At 37.3% G+C, this 25,526-nt stretch overlaps 2 protein-coding genes and 1 long non-coding RNA gene across 3 annotated transcripts; 1 reads left to right on the plus strand and 2 right to left on the minus strand.

Annotated features, from left to right (window-relative positions):
• Positions 1-9,836: 9,836 nt before the first annotated feature.
• LOC113294550 lies at positions 9,837-13,607 on the minus strand. Its single transcript, XM_026542943.1, has 9 exons — positions 13,074-13,607; positions 12,598-12,983; positions 12,425-12,521; positions 11,845-12,338; positions 11,638-11,722; positions 10,968-11,458; positions 10,726-10,785; positions 10,026-10,142; positions 9,837-9,930 (listed from the first exon to the last, which is right to left on the minus strand). Exons 1-9 carry the CDS (start codon positions 13,605-13,607, stop codon positions 9,837-9,839), a joined length of 2,358 nt encoding a protein of 785 aa, XP_026398728.1.
• Positions 13,608-13,692: 85 nt separating this feature from the next.
• LOC113300437 lies at positions 13,693-14,254 on the minus strand. Its single transcript, XR_003335798.1, has 3 exons — positions 14,189-14,254; positions 14,047-14,088; positions 13,693-13,762 (listed from the first exon to the last, which is right to left on the minus strand). It is a non-coding gene; the product is annotated as an uncharacterized LOC113300437 (long non-coding RNA).
• Positions 14,255-22,352: 8,098 nt separating this feature from the next.
• Positions 22,353-25,079, plus strand: LOC113297046 (ADP,ATP carrier protein 1, mitochondrial). The gene is made up of 4 exons (XM_026545444.1): positions 22,353-22,459; positions 23,362-23,877; positions 23,988-24,359; positions 24,496-25,079. Exons 2-4 carry the CDS (start codon positions 23,383-23,385, stop codon positions 24,790-24,792), a joined length of 1,164 nt encoding a protein of 387 aa, XP_026401229.1. The 5' UTR covers positions 22,353-22,459; positions 23,362-23,382; the 3' UTR covers positions 24,793-25,079.
• Positions 25,080-25,526: the final 447 nt, after the last annotated feature.

The following is a 25,526-nucleotide window of genomic DNA, read 5'->3' on the forward strand; positions in this document are numbered from 1 at the left end:
ATCCTATTAATACAAGTATTACGATATAACACATAGACAATACATTAATAAAAAATAGTAATTTTATTACCTCGGTTTCATAATTTCTCTGGCCCATGAGTCTTTGTATCCAAATAGCAATTTTCCTCCATCCGCTGGTAGTCCAAGGATTGTGCCTGCTGGAATACCCTTCTTCTTCAAGTGCTGAGGGACAAGATGTGATGCTTTCTTAGCAATATCCTTCCTTACAACATCTTTTCCTTTTTTGGCTTTTTGGGTACCACTTGGTTGTCCTTCTTCTTCTACTCTTGCCACTGGATCAACTGGTTCAACACTTGGTCCTGCACTTTGTTGAGCGGCTTGTTCAACACTTGGTCGCACCCCTTGTTCACTGCCTTGTTGTTCAACAGTTGGTTGCACTCCTTGTTGACTGCTTTGTTCTTGTTCGCTTTGTTGAGCACCTGAATTATCTTTGGCACTCCTTTCCCTCCTAGCACTAGCTGTCACTTTCTTCCTCCCTTCTCGACTTTGTCTAAACAACAAAGAAAGGAACAATATTTACAAACTATACAATCGGAAGACAAAGTATGAAAATATAACCCGAATGTACACATTCGGACGTAAGAAGACACATATTGTTCCCGAATACAAAACAATCGGAAGCTAACTAAACATATTTGCAACCGAATATACATCAATTGGAGTTCAGAAGCTGTAAATTTTTCATCCTACACAATCGGAAGAAAAATTGCACCTCTATAACCCGAATGTACAAATTCGGAAGTAAGAAGACACATATTTTTTCCGAATGAAAAACAATCGGAATATAACTAAACACGTTTACAACCGAATATTCATCAACTGGAGTTCAGAAACTCTAAAATTTTATCCTACACAGTCGGAGGTATAAAACATTATATTGTCTTCCGAATAAATACTGGCCCCAAAATGGGATTTTTCCTATATCATAAATTTTGAGATTTTTTCAATATATACATTCGGTAGTGAGTGTTCTTCCGAATACTTTGTGTCTACTTAAATATATTCGGTAGCCAAAAAATTCATTAAACTACCGATTATTAGCAGTTTGTATCCAGGAAGATATGGCCACCAATATTCGGCAGATAATCATCAAATCTTTCTCCCGAATACTGTCGATGTTCTTGAAAAATGAAGAACACGACTACATTCGGAAGTAAATGAGCATGCATATCGTCCGAATCTGGATAAATAACCGAAAACCCTAGAAATTTTTTTCTCGATTCGACGAATTAAAGCGAAATAAACCCCAAAAATGATAGATTCTTACCTAATTGGGGCCATTTGAAGTTGACGAAGTGTTTGAGTCTCGGAATCGCCACCACCGACTACATTGCCGGGTACTTGTTCTTCGCGTTCTTCACGTTCTTCTTCATTTGCAGCAAGAATTTCTTTATTTCTTGCTAAAATTCCAATGTTTGGATCGATACCCCGAGCAACATTTTTGGTTCTAGGTCTGTGGGTTTCATTTCTCTTATCCATTGTTTTATAATCGAATCGACGATGTTTTGATTTTACGATTCGCGGCGATGTCTCGGTTGAACGAGGAAATTTTTTTTTTCTTCCACAATCGGAAGATAATATGAAACTGGAAGAAGAAGAGTTGAAATGAGTAGAATTGTTTTTGATTTGGTTTTTATACAGTTTTACCAGAAGGGCATTTATGTAACTTCAATATCATATAGGGTACCCCTTAACTAGAATCTTTGGCTGGGTATAAATTGATGGCCCCTAAATCCTTTGGGATGGCCCCTAAAAACGCCAGGTTAATTTGCTAGGTGTACTTAATTTGTATGTGGACTTTGACTATGCACGACAAATATTAAGCCGTTAGCCGTGGCGCTATTTCGGACTTAGACTAAGTTTCGGCTATTTAAAAATAATAGTGTTATGCTGATATTATTCGAGTAGTACTCGTTTCTAGTTAAATTATTCTTAATTATTCTACTTAATGAAATCTGTACTGTTGGTTGTATATTGAGCTACTAATCCCATCTAGATTAATGGGCATTGAAGATCTTAAGTGTACCATTAGTACTGTGGTACTTTGATTATCTTCGTTTTTGGACGCCTTCAATAATTCCCTGCATTTTGGTTTGGATTTGGATTGGTTCATTAGGTGGTCGGTGCATATCGGGTTAACCTTAGTAGTGGATTTAAACACCTTACTATGTTCGTCACCTAGTTGTTTCATTTGACGTGGACTCTAGTTTGTGTACCTGTTGTTTAATCTTTAGTTGGCGTAACTAAATTCATAATCTAATTACATTTTTAATATGGAACCAGAATATCAATGGTTTAATAACTATTTAAACTAAGGTTCTGTGTTGAGAACGCTTCATAGAAAGTAGTTCAATGATTTTGAGCAATTAGCCGGTATGGTATAAATGGAACTGACTGAATCTTAGATGTATTCCCTTATGTATATGGGTTCCGTTAGTTTTTGAGCTATTCCATATATTTCTGCCAATAATAATTTTATGTTCCGTAAATAGTAATTATTATACTGGTGGAAATGTGATACCAATATCGTTGGAAATGTGGGTAGCTCATACTATGTAAACAAATGAAGACGAACTATGGTCGTGCTTGATCCCATTCGCTCTGCGGAGAGGATACGTAGGCAGCCGCGATGCGGTTCAGCACAACTATCCGAGATTGTTTATATCGTTGGAAAAATATTTGGTTACTGCTTAGCAGTTCATACCATTTATCCAGAGATGGTTGCAATCTTAACAGTATATGTCGTCGGTAAGAAGTAGTTGCAGTACCGGCTGTTCATACTACCTAGTGAAGGTATGATTATTGTCTCTCCAAGATAATTCATACCATTTGATAATTGTACAACCCACAAGATAAAAGATGACCATTACTACGGTTCATGGTAATTCATATCGTTTGTCTATCGTATAAGGTGACTCATACCATCTGAGGATAAAGAATGGTTGTTGCATACAATGGAAACTCATACCATTGATTTAGAGATGATTACTAACTCTTTGAGTAGTTCATATCATCTGAGAAAGATTGTCCGTTGATCTTGACCAAGTACTGTGAGTTGCCAGGCCAGAAATGGAATCCCACCTACGGGTGGCTACCGGAGGATCGTTTGTTTGATAACGGTGGCTGGTATCGGACAACCCTGACATTGAATTACCATTTATTTGATAATGACGCGTTCTGTCAGGCCTTAATTGACACCCCATCTACGGGTGGCAACCCGGAAGACCGTTTGTTTGATAACGGTGGCTGGTATCAGACTACTATGGCAAGAGATATTATATCCTCGCACAGGAAAATGATGAAAATCATTTGTTGGACTCGATAACCCGTATTATGAAACCATTTACAACAACGATTGAAAGTCTGAGTTCTTTCCGGGTGGCGTATCAAAGAGTCGTAGCTTGCCAAGGATCGTAACCCAACCCGTCGGAAGCAAAAAAAATTATGATCCATCACATGATGGGTCTCTAAGGGCCAAGTATTTAAAACAACTCAATCCTCTTCAAGTCCCTAAAAAGGAAGACTCTACATTTTCTTGGAAGAGCATCAATTAAACATTTGAATTTATTTATTCTTATAGTTTTCGGTATGTGGGAGATGGTATTCAAATTCTTCCATGGCACGATAAATGGGTCTTGTCTTTGAATACTCCTCCTTCTCCATCTAACAGTGCAGTCAATCCTCTCAGCTACACCTATGTCTCTGAACTAATAGATAAGAGCCGTAAGTGTCAGAAACATGATCTTATTTTCCAGCTTTTTGATACGTGAGAATACCTCTCCATGTGAAGATAAACTGGTGTGGACAAAGACTAAGAGCAGCCGATTTACTGTGAAGTCTGTGTATCAAAATCTCTACAACATAAAATACTGCAATGGGCATGATAAATCTATAAATAACCTAGACGAAGGTTGGACTCATATCTGTAGTTCAGAGATGATTCCTAGAGTTAAGCCATTCATACGGAAATGTGCTAAAGATATTCTCTCATCAAAGGAAATAATTAATAGAAGATTTCCACAAGAGGATACAAAGTGTAGCAGATGTAATTGTGATGTGGAAACAACAATGCACATTCTCTTAGAATGCCCATTTGCAAGAGCTGTATGGTTTGGAACTGGTTATGTGGTTAATGATCAGCAGTGGGCTTCTCCAAAAGAATGGATTAAAAGTTGGATTAATCAGTCGGATAAGAAAACGAGAACAAAGATGGTTGTTATTAGCTGGCATTTACGGAAGGATAAATGTTGTGTTGTCTTCAGCAACAAACACTCATCTCCTCAACAACTCATATACAATATCAACATCTTCTCAAGAGATGCTGAATCAGTGTGTAGACCTAAAAATCAATCTGTTAGAGTCTCTGTTAATCCTAGACTAGCTCTTACGCCCGTGCTCTGCACGGGGCCAGATATGTTGTATGGTAAAAATATGTGAAAATTAGGTACTCAAAATAGAATATATAATTTTTATTCCTCTTTCGGCTTCGTCTCTGACAACGACCACCACTTTGTTTTCTCTTTTTCTCCCAGGGGTGTTTTGGGAATAATATCCTCAAAAATGACTTTCTTGCGGGTTCAGTTTTTAACCATTGATAGCAGTTTCTTTCTGTGCTTGCTCTTTTCTTTTGTGGTGTATGGGGAGCCAACTTGCCAGCAGTTCTCTTTTTCCCTTTGTCCGAGTTATGTTCGTCATCCGTTGTATAAACTTTTAGAACCTTGAAATTACTGGTATCTTACGTTACTCCTGCACTCCATAAAAAAAACACATGGCATTGTTATATAACGTATTCTACAAACCCGATGTTAAGCAAATGGCTCAGTCTTCCTAAGCGTCAGCTATCAGTTCAGTTCAGTTCAGTTCAGTCTTCCTCAAGACTAGCTACCAAGTCTCGTTGAATGCATATAACTCGTTCCACTCTTTGTTAGCTATTTTATCGGTTGTTAAACTCTATCTCTGTAACATCTTCAAGTATAAATAATGAATGAGTCTCCACAGTTCAGGTGTGGAAGATATTAAACCAAAAACCTTGTTCTAACTTGGTATCAGCTTTTGATCCGAGCCACCTTCCGCTTATCAAACAAAAAAAACAACACAAACAAAAAAATCAGTTCTGAACCATCAACAATGGCAGACACTACAACCTCCCTTAGACAAGTACAAATTCACCATCTAGTTACCTTGAAACACACCGAAACAAATCATCTGCTGTGGAAGGCTCAATTTAAACCTATTCTTAAGGGTCATGATCTCACAGGTTTCATTGATGGAACTAAACCAAAACCAGCAAAAACACTTCCAGATGGAGAAACCATAAATCCTAGTTTTGTTGCATATGAATCTCAAGACTCACTGATAGTCGGATGGCTGAATTCAACCTTGACTCCTGAAGTCTTGAGCACGGTAGCAAGACTAGACACTGCTAAAGAAATATGGGACAAGCTTGAATCAGAATATGCACCCAAAACCTTTGTTCATCAAATGAATCTCAAGAAGCAGCTTCACAACCTCTCAAAAGGTAATAAGACTTTGAAATCTTATTTATCTGAAGCTAAAACTCTCTTTGCTCAGTTAGCAGAATCAGGTTATACAGTATCTAGTGATGAAAAGAAGCAAGCCATCTGCAATGGCTTAAACCAAAGCTATGATCCGATTGTCACTTCTCTCACTACAATAGAGGGTATGTACATTGATATCTTTTACTCCCATCTTTTAACTTATGATATGAGGCTAGAATCACAGCTAGCCTTGCTGCAGTCACCAATAGCCAATGTTGCAGTGTCTACCTCAGCCACATCTGGCAATAGGCAGGACCAAAGGATATATGCAAGTCCAACATCTCAGTATCAGCACAATCCAAATTTGTCATACAGGAGGAACAACAACAACAATAATGCACAGCGCAATAACCAGCAGCAGCCACAAAATGATGCCGGCACAGGACCAAAGTGCCAAATCTGCAAGAAAAGAAATCATCTTGCAGACAGATGTTGGTCTCGTTATGAGAAACCTAATACCAATCAGCAGCGTCAACCAGCTGCTTACATAGCTTTACCTGGTGGCCACCATGACACACAATGGGTTACAGACACAGGAGCTACAAATCATCTGACAACAGACATGAGGAATCTGACTATTCCTCGTGAGTATGATGGCACTGAACAAGTGCAAGTGGGTAATGGTAATTCATTGACTATTTCTCACGTTGGTAACAGTTCTTTCACAAAAAATTCAAGATATTTTTATTTGAATAATGTTTTTCATGTGCCTGAAATCAAGTGTAATTTACTGTCAATATCTAAATTCTGTAAGGACAATGCAGTCTTCTTTGAATTTCACACTTCTTTTTTTGTTGTGAAGGACAAGCACACGGGGCTTCCACTGCTGAGAGGACTTGAAAGGAATGGTCTGTATGTTCTAGATGGAGTCATTTCGCTGAATTTTTCAATAAAACCGCAGGCACATGTTGCTTCTAGTTTACCATTATGACACCAGAGACTAGGTCATCCCATGTTGCGCACAGTCTCCAGAATATGCCAACAATTTTCTCTTCCTATTGCTAATAAAACTTTGATTTTTGTCACTCTTGCCATATCAGTAAGAGCAAGAATTGTTTTCTCTTAGTTCAACTGTTTATAACAAGCCCTTAAGCTTGGTTGTTTCTGACATTTGGGTCTCTCCTCACTTGTCAAGATCTGGTTTTTTATTTCCTATTGATAATGGATGTCTATTCTCATTTTACCTGGGTTTTCCCACTTGTGCAAAGGTCTGATGCTCTTAAAACTTCATTATTTTCACAAACAGGTTGAAAATCTAACTCACCACAAAATCAAAATATTTCAGTCAGATAATGCCTTAGAGTTTAAGAAGTTCACTTCTTATCTCAATGAATGGCATTCAACATAGATTTCGTGCCCTCACACGTCACCTCAAAATGGCCTGGCAGAACGTAGAATTCGTCATGTGACTGAATCTGGTTTAGCACTTTTGTTTCATGCACACATGCCTCGTTCCTTCTGGGATGATGCCTTTACCACAGCCTGTTTTTTGATCAACAGGCTCCCAAAGTCCAACTCAGAGTCTATAACTCCTTTAGAACTTCTTTCAAAAGTCTCCAGACTACTCTTCCTTACGAGTTTTTGGTTGTCTAGCTTACCCCTGCCTTAGGCCTTATAATGCAAATAAACTTGAACCAAGGTCACTTCCATGTGTCTTCATAGGATATAGCAGTGCACACAAGGGTTATTTGTGTTTGCATCAGAAAAAAACAGGCTTTACATATCTCGTCATGTTAGGTTGAAGAAACGGCAATTTCCATTCAAGTCTTCTAAGGCAACGCCACATCCTTGTCTTGTTCAGGGAATGAGACATCAAGCACTAGGTTTACTTTCTCCTCCTTTTAATCAATGTAACTCCCAAGTACATCAGGAGGCTGCTACATTATCTCCAATGGTTCTTGCTCCATCACCAACTGCATCGTATGCTCCAGATTCACCTGCTCTGGAGAATTCTCCTGCACAATCACAGGCTGTATCTGAACAGATTTCAGCTTCTGATTCAGAGTTATCTAACACTAGTGCAGCTTCATCAAGGGATATTTCTGTGGAACCGACAGTTGTGGCTCACCCTATGACGACTCGAGCTAAATCTGGTATTACGAAACCCATTCAGAAGCTATGTTTGACCGCCACGAAACATCCGCTATTGGAAGAGGATTTCATGGATCCGACTTGCTACTCTATGGCCTGCAAACATCCTAAGTGGATAAAAGCTATGGACGTCCAGATTAATGCCCTGATTAAAAATGGTACATTCTCATTGGTGCCTTTAAAAGATGGTATGAATGTTGTAGGTTCTAAGTGGGTCTTTCGTGTAAAACAAAATCCTGATGGCAGTATCAGTCAGCATAAAGCCTGTCTGGTTGCCAAAGGGTTCAATCAACAAGCCGGGATTGATTATGGTGAAACTTTCAGTCCCGTGATAAAACCATGTACTATACGTCTTGTCTTATCTATTGCTGTGATGCACGGATGGCCACTAAAGCATTTGGATGTCGAAAATGCATTCCTACATGGGAATTTGGAGGAGGAGGTTTACGTGAAGCATCCTGCTGGGTATGTTGATCCAAACTATCCAAATCATGTCTGTAAGCTGCATAAATCTTTATATGGTCTCAAACAAGCCCCCCGTGCTTGGTTTTCACGGCTAAGAAACTATCTGGTTAAGCTTGGTTTTACAGTTTCTATTTATGATAGCTCATTGTTCATATTAAAAACTCCTGAGCATGTAACCTATGTTCTCATTTATGTGGATGACATCATTGTCACGGGTTCTAATGCCTTAAAGATACAGCAGCTGATTGAGTCCCTTGGTTCTGAGTTTGCTCTGAAGGATATGGGGGATTTATCATTCTTCTTGGGTGTTGAGGTCATCAGGAGTTCCAATTCACTAATACTTACTCAGAGAAAGTATGTAACTGATCTTTTGAGACGTACGAAAATGGATGGTGTGAAGCCTGTGTCCACTCCTCTTGCTGCAAATAAGAAGATTCAGAAAGGTGGTAGTGAGAGATTCAAGGATCCTACTCTCTACCGTAGTGTAGTAGGTGCGCTGCAATATCTACATCTTACAAGACCTGACATTTCTGTTGCTGTAAACAAGGTGTGTCAGTATATGCATGACCCGTATATTGAGCATTGGGATATTGTCAAATGGATTCTCAGATATTTGAAAACCACCATAGACTATGGCCTTCATCTTGGTGGTTCTCGTGATTACTCTCTCCATGCGTATTCTGATGCAGAATGGGCTGGCAGTCTAGATGATCGACGATCGACGAGTGGTTATTGTATTTATTTTGGTGGAAATATTATCTCATGGAGTGCAAGGAAGCAGAAAACGGTCTCTAAGTCTAGTACAGAGGCAGAGTATCGAGGCATGGCTATTGCCACTTCAGAAGTTATCTGGATCCAATCTTTGCTTCAGGAACTTGGCTTCAACATTGCACCACCATTGCTCTGGTGTGACAACCTAGGGGAAACATATCTTGCAGCAAATCCAGTTTTCCATGACCGTACCAAACACATTGAGATTGATTACCATTTTGTCCGTGAAAGAGTTGCTAGCAAGCAGTTGCTAGTTAGGTTCATCAGCTCAAAGGATCAGTTGGCAGATATTTTCACCAAGGGCCTTTCTGCGCCAAGGTTTAATCTTTTGCGAGCCAAGTTGCACATTCGTCAACTCACGTACAACTTGAGGGGAGGTGTTAAGCAAATGGCTCAGTCTTCCTAAGCGTCAACTATCAGTTCAGTTCAGTCTTCCTCAAGACTAGCTACCAAGTCTCGTTGAATGCATATAACTCGTTCCACTCTTTGTTAGATATTTTATCGGTTGTTAAACTCTATCTCTGTAACATCTTCAAGTATAAATAATGAATGAGTCTCCACAGTTCAGGTGTGGAAGATATTAAACCAAAAACCTTGTTCTAACTCCCGAATCGCAAGATTAGAACATGAACATGACCAGATTTTCTCGAATATCATCAGTGTTCTTTCTGGTCGATTTATCTGCAAGATTAATTGTTCATATGTATGAGTATAGATTATATTATGTTTTTACCTATTCGCAGCGTTCTTGATATGCAACATGTTCCTCGGCAGTATATTTTAGCATGTTTTCAACATTAGTCCCTATTACAGTGAACACTGCAGTTTCTTCATCATCGATCACCCTTAACTATATTCGATACCATCGTAAACTGACTCCATTGTAGCTATTCTTACACTTGGGGCAAGTAGGATCGTTGTCCTCATCTTCTATCTTTGTGTGGCATTTGTTGCAAGCCGTGTAATACCAGTTCTCACTGGCTGCCAATCCAACAACTTTTGCTCTGCAGTTCTATGTTTCGTCCTATACAGTGTATTATTTTAATTAACTATTTACATTGAAGTGTCTCAATATGTGTCTCAATATGTATGGTAACAAATTAGTCGGTGGACACTTACCTTGCTATCTTATCTTGTAGCTTATCAGTCAAATGTAGTAGAGAAATTGTGTTTTTATATGCGTTTTCTTCTTCTTGCAATGCAACTTGCTCAATCTCAGTAGTTTCCAAGTCTAACCTGTTTGAACAAACAATAAAGAGTTAGTATCATATCTATATAATGCATAAGTGATTATAAGGCGTAAAGAGTTAAAACACTTACAGTTGCTTGAAATCAATTACTTCTTGGAAATCCTAATTGATGATTATTCTGGACGCAATTGTAGTTGAGAGGCCAAGTACTCCTAGGTGTTCTTTGACATATGTTTCAGTGATTATGACTATTATTAGTTATGATTATTAAGAAACAAAGAGCTCTTAGAATAGTTTCCATAATTGATATTAATTGGGCTTTTCACAAAAATAGGCCCGTTTTTTTGTGCTTTTCATTTCTAGGCTACTTTTTTTATTTATTGCTAGACTAGGCAAGTTTTGACCAAAAGTGATGGATGGAAAGTTAGCACCGTTAGGTGCACTTAAAAAGACCTAAAAGTCCTTTGAATCGGTTATTTCGACCCAACCAGCTATTATGACTCTTTATACGTCATCACCCAGTGCCCACGTGGCACTGCTTACGTGGCAAGGCCCACGTGACACTGCTTACGTGGCACTCTTATCTTCTTCTCCATAAATCATAAATGAACGTCTCCACAACCACATACTTCTGCTTCTCTTCATTTTCAGAACTGAAAAATGGGTGGTGGTATGAATGATAATGTAGCCTGCAACAATTTTATAATAAAATTTCTCCCATTTCAGAACTTGCATTGTTTTACAAAAGCATCCATTCATCCATTCACAAAAGATAACCAAAATGAAACATAAATAGTATCAACCATATTGTTCAGATCCAGTCACAGAACAAAAACAAAAGAGACAACCAACCCATCAGACTTTCATGTACTTCTTTGGTTTCTTCTTTCCCTTTGGATCTGCAACTGTGAAGGTGACTTTGTTGTTGACAGATCTAACATGTTGATTAGTCTGATTGAAAGCAGGTTGAGAAGAAGCCTTTCTCTTTCTCCCTTTTGTAGCACCTTGTTTAGAAGATTCTGAATTGTTTTGGTTCTTCATTCCATCCTTAGCAGTAGTAGATGCACCTGCAGAAGCACTAACAACCGGTTTCTTTCTATTGTACTTCCTTTTTGGTGGTTCAGGGACATGAGTAGATGATGTTGAGCCATCAACACAGGTTCTAGGTTTTTCTCCATTTGGATTCTTTCCAACCTCTCCACCAGCACAAGTTATTGCATAGTGACCATAAACTCCACACTTCTTACACTTTCTCATTTTCTTCACACTTCCAGCTTCATCATAAGAAGGAATCCTCTTCTTTCTTGGCCTTCCAGTTTTTCTTATGATAACAGGAGGATTAATGAACTCTACCAGTATATTCTACACAAAGAGAAGAAGAAAGAGAAGATATTTGTTAAGATAGATATGAAACCCTTAAAGGTTGTGTATTATATAAATCATGTATGAAACCCTAAAAGAATCCAAGAATCTTTGTTATTATTAAATATTTATTGCACAATAATCAATATATTTTTCTTTAATAAAACTAGTGGTCTTACCCAGTCAATTTCAGCTGACAGTGGTTCAAACTCTGGAGCATATGTCTTTTTGTAGTATTCCACACTGTATACAGGGTCACAGTAGCTACAACATGAAATCAGGGAAGCATATCCACAAATTATCAGTTTATAATCAAGCTTGAGCAAGGAAAAACAAAGGGAATATAACAAATCAAAACATTGGAGTGAAAAGAGAGTGTGACTTACTCAACCCAGTTTGGTCTCAATGGTGTTAAAGCAACTATAGCATGTTGACAGGGAAATCCCCTCAGCTGCCACTGCAAACAACTACAACTCTTTTTGGAAAGATCCACAACAAACACAGCATCATGAACACTCCTGACCTCATACACCCTTCCCCTTACAGCTCCAGTTAACTCAAACAGATGATTTAAGTCCTGCATCTTTGTAATCAGCTTCATTGCCTTTGGAACTATCTCATCATCCTTCCAGTTTTCACTTTCATTCCTCCTCTTGAATAAAAGACCCATCACCAGTTTATTATACATTTGTGCAAGTGTAATGATTGGCTTATCTCTAAAGGTCTTGGCCATGTTGTTGAAAGACTCTGAGAAATTATTGTTGATTTGCTCACACTTGCTGTCATTTGAGAAATGAGACCTAGACCAGCTTTCAGGTTTTTGATCTATGAGATACAGTGCAGCTTTTTCATCCTCAGCAAATAATTTATCCATGTGTTGCTAAAAACAAACATGACATAAATAGTATCAAACTCATGTATGTAATACTTGAAATTACATTATATTGTTTTGAGAAATGAGCATACCTGATAGTGTCTCTTCTTGTAACATTTGGCAGCATTCCAGAAATGAACATGTAAGCTGTATGACTTGAAATACTTCTTGAAATTCTTCATCAAATATCTGTCAATTTATCAATAATAAACAGTTAGTCATTGAACTTATATTATTAGGAAATATTAAGGATATAAAAGTTAACCTGAAACATAATCTGTGCTCATCCAAGCAGAAGTATTTGTCACAAGCTTCACTAATCCCCTTCTGCTTGTCTGATATAATGGTGAAATGCAAGTCTTCACCCAGTACAGCTTTCAAGTCTTTGAGAAAAATCTTCCAGTTCTCAATGGTTTCATTCCTACACACCATTATACCAAGAGGTACTAAACCATTCTGACCATCTAGACCTGTTGCAACCAGTAACACACCACCATACTTCCCATACAAATGGCAAGCATCCAATACAATGATTTTCCTACATCCAGCCAAGAATCCTTCTATAGCAGGCTTGAAGCAGAGTGTCATTGACAAGAATGTGTTGTCTGTGCTTCCATATGAGAAACTAGCTACACTGCCAGGCATTTTTTCCTGCAATTACAACAAAGTAATGTTAATGCCATATAATTTGTAATATCAAGACAAACATTAACAAACAAACAACAAAACAATTAATGTTACCTTCACCATTTCACAGAATGCAGGAATTTTCTTGTACTGCTCCTCATAGCTGCCATGAAGTTTCTGCAACACAATATTTCTTGCTCTCCATATTGTATGGTACTTAATTTTCACTTTCTTTGTTTTGTTGAACTCATTTGCCAATGACTCGGGATCAGGGATTTTGTTTTTGCTACCTAGAGTCTCCAACCTATGCATGTACCAGTCAGCTACAAATTCTGGATTTGCACATCTGTTCTCCCCTTTAACATTTCCATTGCATGTGTGCTTCACATTCCAACTTCTCAGAGTAAATGTAGTTCCTTCACCCTTCAAAACTCTTCCATAAATGAACATAGGACACTTGGTCTTCTCATGATGAATGCACTTCACACTAATCTTGTAGTTGTTTGAATCTTTAAACTTGACCTGATGTCTATGCTTCACACAATAGGCCCTCAAATGCTTCTTGAAAGCATTCTTGCTGAAAAACTTGCTTCCCTTCACTAGGTTGTAAGGATCCACTTGTTCAAAAGTAATTCCCTCAGGGAACATCTCCTCATCTTCCTCATCCTTAAAATGTTGTGCATGCTCTTCTTCAAACTGTGTGTTATCATGAGGCTTTGAACATTTAGGCTTTGAACAATTAGGCCCATCAGTCTTGTTGCTTTCTGATACTATAAGTTCAAGCCCATCATTCTTGTTGGTTTCTGATACAAATTCCCAAAAAAAAATGACTCAGTTAGAGCCCTTCAAACAAGGGGAAAATGTGCATAACTAGTTATGCAGATGCATCAAAGGTTATGCTTATCATAAATCACTGCAGATGCAAAAAAAATATGCATAATTAGTTATGCAGTACAAAAAAATGTGCATAACAAGTTATGCAGTACAAAAAAATGTAGTTTTCACTTCAAACAAATATAACAAACAAACATAACAAACAAACAAATAATAAGAAAAACAAAAGACTAAAAAACAAATGACAGCTTACCTTCTTCTTCTCTGTCAGAGACCAAGTCCCCATAATGGTCCTCTACAAAACCACAGAGATAAGGGCATTAGTACTAAATAAATTAAATGATTATACAATCAAACACATCAAAGTTTAAAAAGAGACAGAAGCAATCACATACCTTCCTTGTCATTCTCAACCTCCACCTCCCCAAAGTTTGGATCACCAGCATCACTATCAACATTATCATCATCACTTGCAACATCATTATCAACATTATCACCATCACTTACAACATCATTATCAACATTATCACCATCACTTCTCTCACTTGCAGTACCATCTGAAAGATACCCATTCTCAACTTTTTGTAGAAACTTATTGTAACTCTTGATATCTTTCTCTTCACTGTCATTGTCATTCATCTTCAGGACATCCTCATCATCAGGGTTACATTCATCTTCTTCTACATTTTTCAAGTGCATGACATACTCATCACTTTTCTTGTACTCTTGGGCAACTGCAAACAAATCTTCCACCACTTCTGCCCGTGTTGTAGCTTCAACCCAAAAGTCATGATTGAAATACTCATCAAATCTAGGTATCTCATTACCTTGTTCAGCTCCACTAGCCTCCAAAACAGGATTATTCTCAGCTACACTTGCTTGTGTTTGTTGAGTAAACTGTGGAATATAAACATCTCCATCATCATTCTCAGCTACACTTGCTTGTGTTTGTTGAGTAAACTGTGGAACTGATACACCTCCATCATCAACATATTCATCAGAAACATCTTCTTCACTACTAGCTAAATCAACAAACACTTTAGTAGGATTCTTCTTCTTCATCCTTGGTATTCTTTGACTTCTTCTAACTGACTTGCCATGCCATCTCTTAGGTGATGAACCACTAGTAAAAATTGGTTTAGGTGGATTCTTAGAGATTGGCTTCTTTGGAGTCACATTCTTTTTGGGTGTCATTTGTGGTGGAGGAGGCTGTGAATCTGCAGTAACCTGAGATACATCTATCTCACCATTCTCATCTAGTGGCATCACTTGCAAATACAATGTAATCCAACCATGTTCATCTTCAATTGCATTTTCCAAGAAAAACCAAAATTCTACATCATTAATGATGTTTGATGGTAGGCATGGATCAACAAACCATAGAAGGTCCAATCTCTCCCTACTGGTTAATCTCAACATAGGACTAATCCTAGACTTTAACTGATTTATACCCATATCTTCTCTGGACAAACCCTTAAACTCAAAACACATAGCAGTGTTGATTAGATCTTTCACCTTAATATTTCTGGTTGGAAATATGTCCAGTTGAACCTCTTTAACCACTTTAACCACTTGCTTTCTACAATTAAGAACAACAAAATATATATAAGACAAATTTATGGAAAACCCATCTCAAACAAATTCTAGAACCACAAAAACCCTAGAAATCAATTATCACACAAACCATAAAAAACCCTAGAAATCAATTTCAGTTAATCATTATCATCAGAACCCAATTTTGAAATTAAGAAACCCTAGAAATTTATCAGTAGAACTTCATTATCAGCAGAACAAATTCGAACTTCATAAAAATTCTATAAACATAGAAAACCCTAGAAATTCGACAAACCCAAATAAATCAACCTTACAAACAAAACCCATAATAAGTCCATCACTGAAACGTTAAAATCAACCGAGAAACCTCAAAAAACAGATTAGTGTTTTTTGTTACCTCTCTGTAGAACGCTTCTTCCTTCTCGTCATCTTCACCAGCAGGAAATCTTCAATTTGTTCTTCGAATCTCAACTAACAAAACACTGTTTCACTGATTTATCTAAAAACCCTCTCTGAATAACCCTCTCTGAAGAACAAAAGAGAAGAAGAAACTAAATGAATCGATTTCTCAATCCAAGAATCTTCTGTTATTCCTTACACCTTCCCGCGCTGTCGATAATAACAATGAAGAACTATCTTGGCCGTTCAATTCATCCTCGAGATTTCGTGTTACTTAGATTTGGCTCTCAGATAGCAACATGTGGAGATCTTATCGAGACAGGTGGACATCTAAACGTGTGTGACTGAAACACACGTGTGAAGGACATTTCAGTAATCTTACCACATGTATGAGATCTCCCTATATGATATTTTGGCGAGATATTGACAAGTCAACGCGATAAATTGACCGAGATGGTTAAAGTGGATGGAATCCGTTTAACTTGCCTAGTTTTGCAAGAAATAAAAAAAGTGGGCTAGAAATGAAAGTGAGGGTCCAGACGAGGCCTACTTATGCATATAATCCATATTAATTTGCAAATAAAAGCGTATTTTACCATTCTTTATTTATCATTATTTCGCACATTGTAACTTCGACAGTCCCTGCATACTCCTGAACTGTCCTTTTTACTGTGTTGGAGACAGAATTGAGCCTCCCAGTTACATCTGTTAAATTAAAAGCAAATAATTATGCTATAATAAATATACATCTTTAAAAAGGAGAATTAGATAAGTGATGCATGTTGCTTCCATTGATCGTGAATTTTTTGTTGTATCCGTTGATTGTGAATAAAAGCCGAGAAAGAAAGACTCGGGAAAAGCTTGGAGTTATCGGTGTATTTGTACTCAGTTTATAGAGACTTTCAATACTTGATCGGGAAGAAAACTCGAGAGTAGGGCTGCACAACGGGTAGGGTGGGTAAGATATGGCCTATACCAGCCACCCTACCCGTTTACTGGTGGTTAAGAAAAATTTTACCCGCCACCCTACCCGCCATTAAACGGGTAAGATCCTACCCAACCCATTTTCTGGCTGGTCGGGTAGGGTAGGGTGGCGGGTATAACCGTTTTTTTTTCCCATGACTTTCTGAAGTCTGAAGTTCAGACTCTGAACAAGTTCTATTCTCAAGAAACAAAAGTATAACCATAAAAAATGTACAAACAAAAGTACTCTCAAGAAAAGAGTTCTATTCTTTTTTAAATAGACGATGAATCCCAGCCCAATTCCATGTTCTTCACGTGACCTTGTTCTTCATGTAACAATATCATCACCAAAAGCTCTTCATATTGACCTTCTTCTTCAATCATCATCTACGATGATGGAATAAGTACTAAGATCACCAAATAAATCTGCACACAAGTTATCTCTTGTTAGATTCAGTCATAATAGTGAATGATTTGATGCAAAGTTCAGTCATAATACCAATATCAAGTAATAATATCACAACAAGTTATGTACCTGTTAATGTTTGAAAGACAAAATAAGAGGCTAGGAAATTGCTAAATTCTATGAGTTCGAGATAGCAATTATACTTCAAAAAAAAAGTATATTATTTCTGTATTTTTTGTTTTCTGAGTTCACATCTCTTTGCATATATCACCACTACATCAATAAAAAGACACCAAAGCTATATCTGCAACTTCACGGTTTCCTAATGAGATACATGCCAGGTAGTTCTACAACACCTAATACAATACAATGCATTTATATGCTTGAATCATCCTATACAGTCATCAAAAGATCTGATTTAGGCACTGCGAACTGTAAAGCAATTCTGACTTCAAGCTACATGGCACTTGATTAAAACAACATGATAAAATAGAAATCCTTGCACCGAAGGAGAACCAACAAATGTTGATTAAGAGGTCTCAGTATACTTACTAATGGAAATATACATATGGTTATACTATATTCTAAGAAACTGAAAACAGCAGAGACTTGACAAATGTAGGAGAATCAATGTAGGAAAGTTGTATACCTGACTCTAAGACGTCATCCTCCTTCTCTTCAGCTCCAAATGTAGATGGATCCATATCAATCGGTGTCCTTAACCAGATTCCTCGTATCCTGCAACATGCATGAAACCCTATGATTTTTCAATCAATTTAACACACACAAAAAAATGAAACAAAATTCCTATTATCTTTTACTGAAATTGAAAAAAATAAAAATTGATTATACCTTTCCAAATGGTGAGACTAGTTGCTGCAATGCTGCAATTCTTTCTCCGATTTTTTCTTTCTTCACCTGTCGATTCATTATCAAAATCACTAATAAAATATCTGTTTATGAAATCTAAATACTTAATGAGACTAATTACAAAGAGTTTGATGACATGCAAAGATGAATTTTTTTACCTTGACAGGTGCTCCAACTGAAGGTGGGGTTTCTTTTTTAAGCTTCTTATTAGTAGTTGTTGTTGTTCTTTTGGTTGTTTGAGAATTCGTACTACTCCCTAAACCTGATACTGGGATTGGATTGTTAGAAGCATACCCATTCTCTCTATCTTCTTGCTCTATCTGTGCAAGGTTTCCAATTTGACCCCTCTGCATCAAAAGATTCAAATAAACATTAAAAATCTGTGATATAAGAGGTAAACTGGGAAAGAAAGTAAAAAAAGGAATCTGGGTTTTACTCATACCTTTGAAAATTAGTTTGGATTTTAAATTAGGAGGAAGAACCACTCACAAACCCTTCATTAGCTTTGCAAACTCAGATTCCTCGTATCCTGCAACATGCATGAAACCCTTTGATTTTTCAATCAATTTAACACACAAAAAAAATGAAACAAAATCAACTTTGAAGTTAGATCTTACCTTGAATCAACCGATTAAAGGGTCCTAAACGAGATCTGTTAACAGATTTGATTTTGATTTGATTATGCTTCTGCGTTCTGGGAGTTTCTCTGCGTAGAGAGTCTTCTGGTTTGAGAAATGAATTCAGTTTTTAGTTTTTACTTTTTAGGTTGAGGAAACGAAAACCAACGGCAGAGATTAAACGAAAACCAACGGCAGAGATCAATAGTATAAAGATCAACGGCAGAGATTAAACGACCAACAGTAGAGATCAATAGTATAAATAGGCGGGTATGATGGTAGGGTAGGATAATTTCGAGCTTTACCCGCCACCCTACCCGTTTACTGGCGGTTAAGAAAATCTTTACCTGCCACCCTACCCGCCTAATAGTGGATAGGATAGGATACGGTTAAAAAACTGGCGGGTAGGGTAGGGTTGACGGGTATGGGTAGGATATGTGCACCCCTACTCGAGAGTTTTTATAAAAGCTATGGTGATAAAATTTAGGAAAATATTATGAGTGTCCGACGACACCTGAGAAGAAAATCAGGAGTTATTATAAAATTAAATCGTATTTCAAGGTTAAATATTTAGGGTTTCCATATTTTAGACAGAGAGGCCTGAATTGTTTTGTTTTTTAATTAGCTTGGACTGGTTATGTTAATAAGGCGTGGGAATTTTTCCCAGACACAGTGCCTAGACACGGCGGTGTTTGGCTGTTTTTGGAGAAAATTTTGGTGGTGTGTAAAAACGGAAGAAATTTCTGGTGGTGTGAAATAACGGAAGGATCCTACTGGTCTAAATATATCCAACGGGGTCAAAAGCTCTAGAAAGAGAGCTTGATTCAGCTTTTAACCACAACAGAGGAAATTCACCTGAAATCATATTATTAATGGTCTCCACCTGCTAGAGATTTTATTAAGATAACACGGATGCATCTTTTTGTTATAGAACTAAAAATGGAGGTTGTGGACTAATATTTCGCAATTTTACATGCGCCCATCTAGCTTTAGTATGTGCAGACTACCCGGGTGCATCAGGGCCAGAGCCTTTGGGATGTTTACCTGTTTTGGAATCTGTAAAGCTTGCAATACAGTCACAGTACAAGAAAATCATAATTGAAGCAGATTATCAAGCTCTAATTAAAGCAATCCAGAGAAAAGAAGTTGATATTCCTTTGGAGTTAACAGAGATAGTTGATGATATTTCATCTTTTATTTTCACTTGAAAGTTGATCATGTACGCACACAAATAAACTTGCTAATAAATGTGCAGATAAATTAGCTAAACATGCAGATAAGGAGAGTGCCAGAAACTTGGTCAAGAGAACCTCTCACTTTTTTGTTAAACTTCGTTCAACACAATAATGCCTAATCAATATATACCCATCAAAGTCGGGATCCTGCAACAAAATGTTTTGACAAAACATTTTGACAAACCCTACCAACCGTTAAGTTTCCTATATCTAGCCGCTCATATCAGTGCTTACGTGGCTTTTTAATTAATGTCGTTTTGTGTTTGGCCGACTCTGGCTCAAGGGGATAACGAAGTATCTTTTATTTCGCTAGATTATCGAGTTTTTTTTCTTCTTTTATTTGGTTAGGGTTTATCAAAATCTTGTGTTTTTCATTAAGATGACGAATAGCTATTTGTTAATACAAGACGGGAATCTGATTCTTTACACGGTAAACAGAAGGATACAATTTTAAAAACTATAAAAAACAAATCAGTGAAGAAAGCTTATTGAATTTTATCATCTCATATCTTCATGATGACCCACTCAAGATCAGGGGATAAAGATGATGATTCATCAATTTTATATATATAATTTCGTTAGAAATTCAATAGAAAAATGGCTCCCCTTAAACCCCACTGATTGTTACATGCCTGAGAATTTGAATCATGAGGCAAAATTAAGGGAAGAGACACTGTTGATTGCTATTACCACTCCAGTTAATCACAGCGACAATAGGAAAAAGAACTTACCAACGTCATTAGCTCACCTTTACAACTTACCATTTCTAAAGGACTTTGTTATCGTTTATGCTTAGATTTTTGTTATAGGAAAAGCCAAAATTATTTAGGGTAAAGCTGACTTTCGGTCAAGAGGAGTTGAAACAGAGCCAAGAAGGGTGGAAATAAAAAAAATTACCCATTTCACCTGTCATGCATTCCAACATTTGGTTCATCTTCGACGACACTAAACTAATTTTTGTTTGATTTTTTCCCTCTTGATTAATTGATAAGGTTTTAATAAACTATTTTTTATTAAGCTTTTTGTGAAGATTTTCAGAAAATATAATATCTTGTTTACCTTCAGTCAATCAATCAATTGTATTTCCCGAATATCTAAGCTCTCGTAGCCTACCAACCCATTCCAATAACAACAAAACCATAAAATTCCCATTCTTGGTGTTCTTCGAAGTGTTGCTGCCTTGCTGGAGTTATAAATCTGCTGGCTGGAATGAGCTGACACCATCCTGATTAAACCCTTTTCCACCAAACCCTTAATTTCTCTACGAGCTAGGATCCATTGATCTTGAGTCTGTCAGATAAGACCGAGCAAACAGAAGTTTGTATTTAGGTGCTTCTGAAATAAGATTATCATAACTTTCTTGATCAAACAAAAACATGTTGTTTTGACCACCTCCTTTTCCTACCAGATTTTGCTGGTTTAGAAGACGCTGCTGGAGCCTTTTCCTTCTCTGTTTTTTGATTGTTTCGGACCTCCAACGAGATGTAAAAAGAGTGTTTTCCATATTTGACGTGATCTCTCTGAAGATTATTGGTTATCTGGCACGATCATGCCAAACAATCCGCAACACATGATACAATTTTATTTTGATGATTAATGAGCTGCAATAAGAAAATTACAAAAGTGCTTTGACATTATAAGGTGAAGAAGTATACAAGGAAAACAGTGGATGGCTGGATGTAGTCGTACGAGCAGGAATGGTAGTCGTACGAGAAGGAAGACTGATACATCTTTAACCTCTTTTATTTACCCCCAAGTCATTTTATTTTCAGCTTTCCCCTTAACTAAATTGGCTTTTTCTATAACAAAAATCTACGCTTACGGGCTAGCATCGATGATCAAGTATGAAGTTGTTAGTGATGATAAGTCTGATAAGGCAAAGACCGTGATTGAAGGTTTTTCCCAATCTCCGTATAAGTACTAGCATCAAACAAGGAACAAAATTAGTTAGATGCCATCTGAGTTGATATTTTCAGCCATTCGATAAATTTTATTTAATGGTCTAGAAATTTTGTTAAAATGTTTGTCGAAACGTTTTGTTGCACGATCCCGACCCATATATCAATCGGCATGCATCAAAAAAAAAAAGAAAAAAAAAGGTAAAAATCGTTCGATATCACGTGAGTAATGTCTGTTCGCATCTCGCCTCGCCGGTGTTCAAGGGTCATTTAAAATTTTCCACCGTCGAATTAAAAATTGACCGAATAAGATATCGCCTTTAAATGGTCAACAGGTCAAGTAAACACAAACCAAATTCGCTGTGTGGTTCATTCTGTGTAGGACCCGAAGAAGCTTTCCTTGAAAAGTGTAATATATCCAGTAGGTCCCACATGAAACGAATTTCCCGTAGAACATTGAACCCAGACCGTTCCTTACATCTTTGGCCGCAACAAAGGTGGAATCTTTGGTGTAAAAGAAGCGTCAGAGATGTTATACGGAGCACGGAGATGTTATACGTCTACGATACTACAAGTGCACCGTATCAGAATAAAATATCTATATAAGCTTCCTCTACAAATACCCTAAACCCTCACTTTATACTGTGCATTTCTCTTTTTCCTTGTACCTTTTTGAGCAGCGAGAGGAGAGAGGCAAAGTTGAAAACCTAATTCTAGCTCTGAGGTAAAAATCCTTGAATCCCATAAATCTTCATTTCCATCTCTTCAAGTATTGATCTGATGATTTACTTCTAGTTTTATGTTTTAGATTTGATGAGTGTATCGTTTCTGTTTACGATTCAGTTGAGTAGGTTTATTTGATTACTGTATCTGCAATTATTTTCTTAGTTTTGCTTAAAGATATGAAGTTTTTGCGGTTGAATGTTTTTGTCCAACATGATTATGTCATAGTTATTTACAAGATCTACGATCTAGAGAGGCTTAGAGAATTACGATCTAGGTTAAGTGACCGCAGCAGCGTTTCTGATCATTTTTGAGTTTTGCAAACTTTTATATTGTCAAGTTTTATGCTGTTTTTAGATGATGAGGTTTGTGTTGATTTTGCTTTAGATCTTCTTCGGTTTTGATCTATGCGCAAATGAAATAACCATTAGCGTTTTCGATTCTTCTACGTAATTGTGTTGCTAGGTTGTATTGAGAATCGGTCTGGATGACATTTCGTGGTTTTAAAAATTGGTTTGAATAACTTTTGTGGTTTTAATTTTTGGATGTCACCTATTGCAAGTTGTTTGGAATCTGTAACTATAAAACTCACAGTAGTTTTCATGTTGGATATCAAATCATCAATTATAGTTACATTCAAATAAGAATTTTGGTTGAATATTTCCACATGTTCTTAATCATTTGTATCACTTCCTTTTAAATTGTTAGTCTGCCATGATGATTCTTCTCTTATCTTAACATTTATAAGCCTCTTTGTTTCTTCATAAATTCGTATAGGCCTGTACTACTTATTTTAGCACAATCATTTTGTGTGGTGGTGTTGTTTATCTGTGAATAGTTACATTCAACGCAATTCCATGTTGTACATACCTGATCATTTTGTTTTTGTTTTTGTTTTTGTAGGGTTTGTAACTTTCAGAAAACATGTTGGGTGAAAAGCCTCAACATCCGACTGTGGCCCAGAAAGTAGCTGGCCAGTTCCGTCTTGGTTCCAGCCTTTCACAGGGTGTTGGTTCACTAAATGGTGCTTTCAACTCTCAATCCATGTACCAAAGGTGTTCTGCTTATGGAAACACCGACAGGGCATTCCAGACATGCCGTGTTAGCCAAGATTTATTTTTGGTAAACCCATGTGCATCACCTGTCTTTGTACAAGCACCTGCTGAGAAAGGATTGGCCAGTTTTGCTGTTGATTTCCTTATGGGAGGTGTCTCAGCTGCCGTCTCAAAGACTGCTGCTGCTCCAATTGAGCGTGTGAAGCTTTTGATCCAGAACCAGGATGAGATGATCAAGTCTGGTAGGCTCTCTGAACCTTACAAGGGAATTGGTGAGTGTTTTGGACGAACAATCAAGGAAGAAGGGTTTGGATCATTGTGGAGAGGAAACACAGCCAATGTCATCCGTTACTTCCCTACTCAGGTTGGATCATATCCCAACTCGTTTGTTATTAAAATAAACTTAAATCTGCTCTTAAATATTCTGGAATTTGTGTAGCTTGATCACTAACCTGTTTTAAAATCTGTTATCAGGCCTTGAACTTTGCATTCAAGGATTACTTCAAGAGGCTCTTCAGTTTCAAGAAGGACAGAGATGGTTACTGGAAATGGTTTGCTGGTAACTTGGCATCTGGAGGTGCTGCTGGTGCTTCTTCACTTCTCTTTGTCTACTCTCTTGACTACGCCAGAACCCGTCTTGCTAATGATGCCAAGGCCGCAAAGAAGGGAGGAGAAAGACAGTTCAATGGTTTGGTTGATGTATACAGGAAGACTATTAAATCTGATGGTGTTGCTGGACTTTACCGTGGATTCAACATTTCTTGTGTTGGAATTATTGTCTACCGTGGTCTCTACTTCGGATTGTACGACTCTCTAAAACCAGTTCTTTTGACTGGTGACCTAGCGGTTAGTACGAAAAATTGTTTCTTTTAAAGTGTTGCTATAAGTTATGTGGAATGCATACCGAGGAAGGAGTATACATCTGTCATGAATTTATGTTTCTAATGCTTGTGTGTCTCTTGTTTGAACATTTACATTTCAGGATAGTTTCTTTGCCAGTTTTGCTCTCGGTTGGTTGATCACCAATGGTGCTGGACTTGCATCCTACCCCATTGATACAGTCCGTAGAAGAATGATGATGACTTCCGGTGAAGCCGTCAAGTACAAGAGCTCTTTCGATGCTTTCCAGCAGATCTTGAAGAAAGAGGGACCCAAGTCATTGTTCAAGGGTGCTGGTGCTAATGTCCTTCGTGCCATTGCTGGTGCTGGTGTGCTTTCTGGATATGACAAGCTTCAGCTTCTTGTCTTCGGCAAGAAGTACGGTTCAGGAGGCGGCTAATTTACACACTTGGGGTATCTCATCTTGTTTAGCCACTGTTAATGATGAAAAAAGGATAAACTATGAGTTCATTTCGCAAGAATATGTTTCTTCACTTTTTGGTTTGAATAATTCATCTCTTAGTGTTGAGGGAGTATACTCCCCAAAACCATTTTCCTTTGCAGACAAATTTTTGGTCTTCACATCTTAGGAATATTGTGGGAGTTTGTATTTCAGTCTCCCACATTTTACATATTTGTAGTGTTACCCTTCAATATATTCTCATTGTCTTTTGGCATTTGCTTTCATGTCTTTTTTGGCATTCATGTTTGTTATTTGCTTTCATATCTTCGTAGGGGATCTCTACGAAGATAGTGTAAAATTGCAAGGACTTGAAACCAAAAACAGTATGCCAACTGATTAACAAATTTAAAAACCTAAAATCTGAATCTCAACTACTGTAAATCAGAAATTAATGATCTGTAATGGGTTTATATGTTAATGGTGACGATCGATGATCAGTGAAATTAATGATCTGTAATGGGTTTTGTATGTTAATGGTGACGATCGATGATCAGTTTGACAATGAGGATATTACTGTGATTCAAATCTTAAATTCACCAAAATCATATAATACGAATCAACCATTTGATTAGTAGAAAACCAAGAGCGTATCATCGGGACAAAAAAATGAAAGCCAACAGTAACAATATCAAAAGTACAGAGTACTTATGGATATAAGAGATAAAGTTCAA

This window comes from Papaver somniferum, chromosome 7, assembly GCF_003573695.1.
Source record: "Papaver somniferum cultivar HN1 chromosome 7, ASM357369v1, whole genome shotgun sequence".
NCBI classification, from domain to species: Eukaryota; Viridiplantae; Streptophyta; class Magnoliopsida; order Ranunculales; family Papaveraceae; genus Papaver; species Papaver somniferum.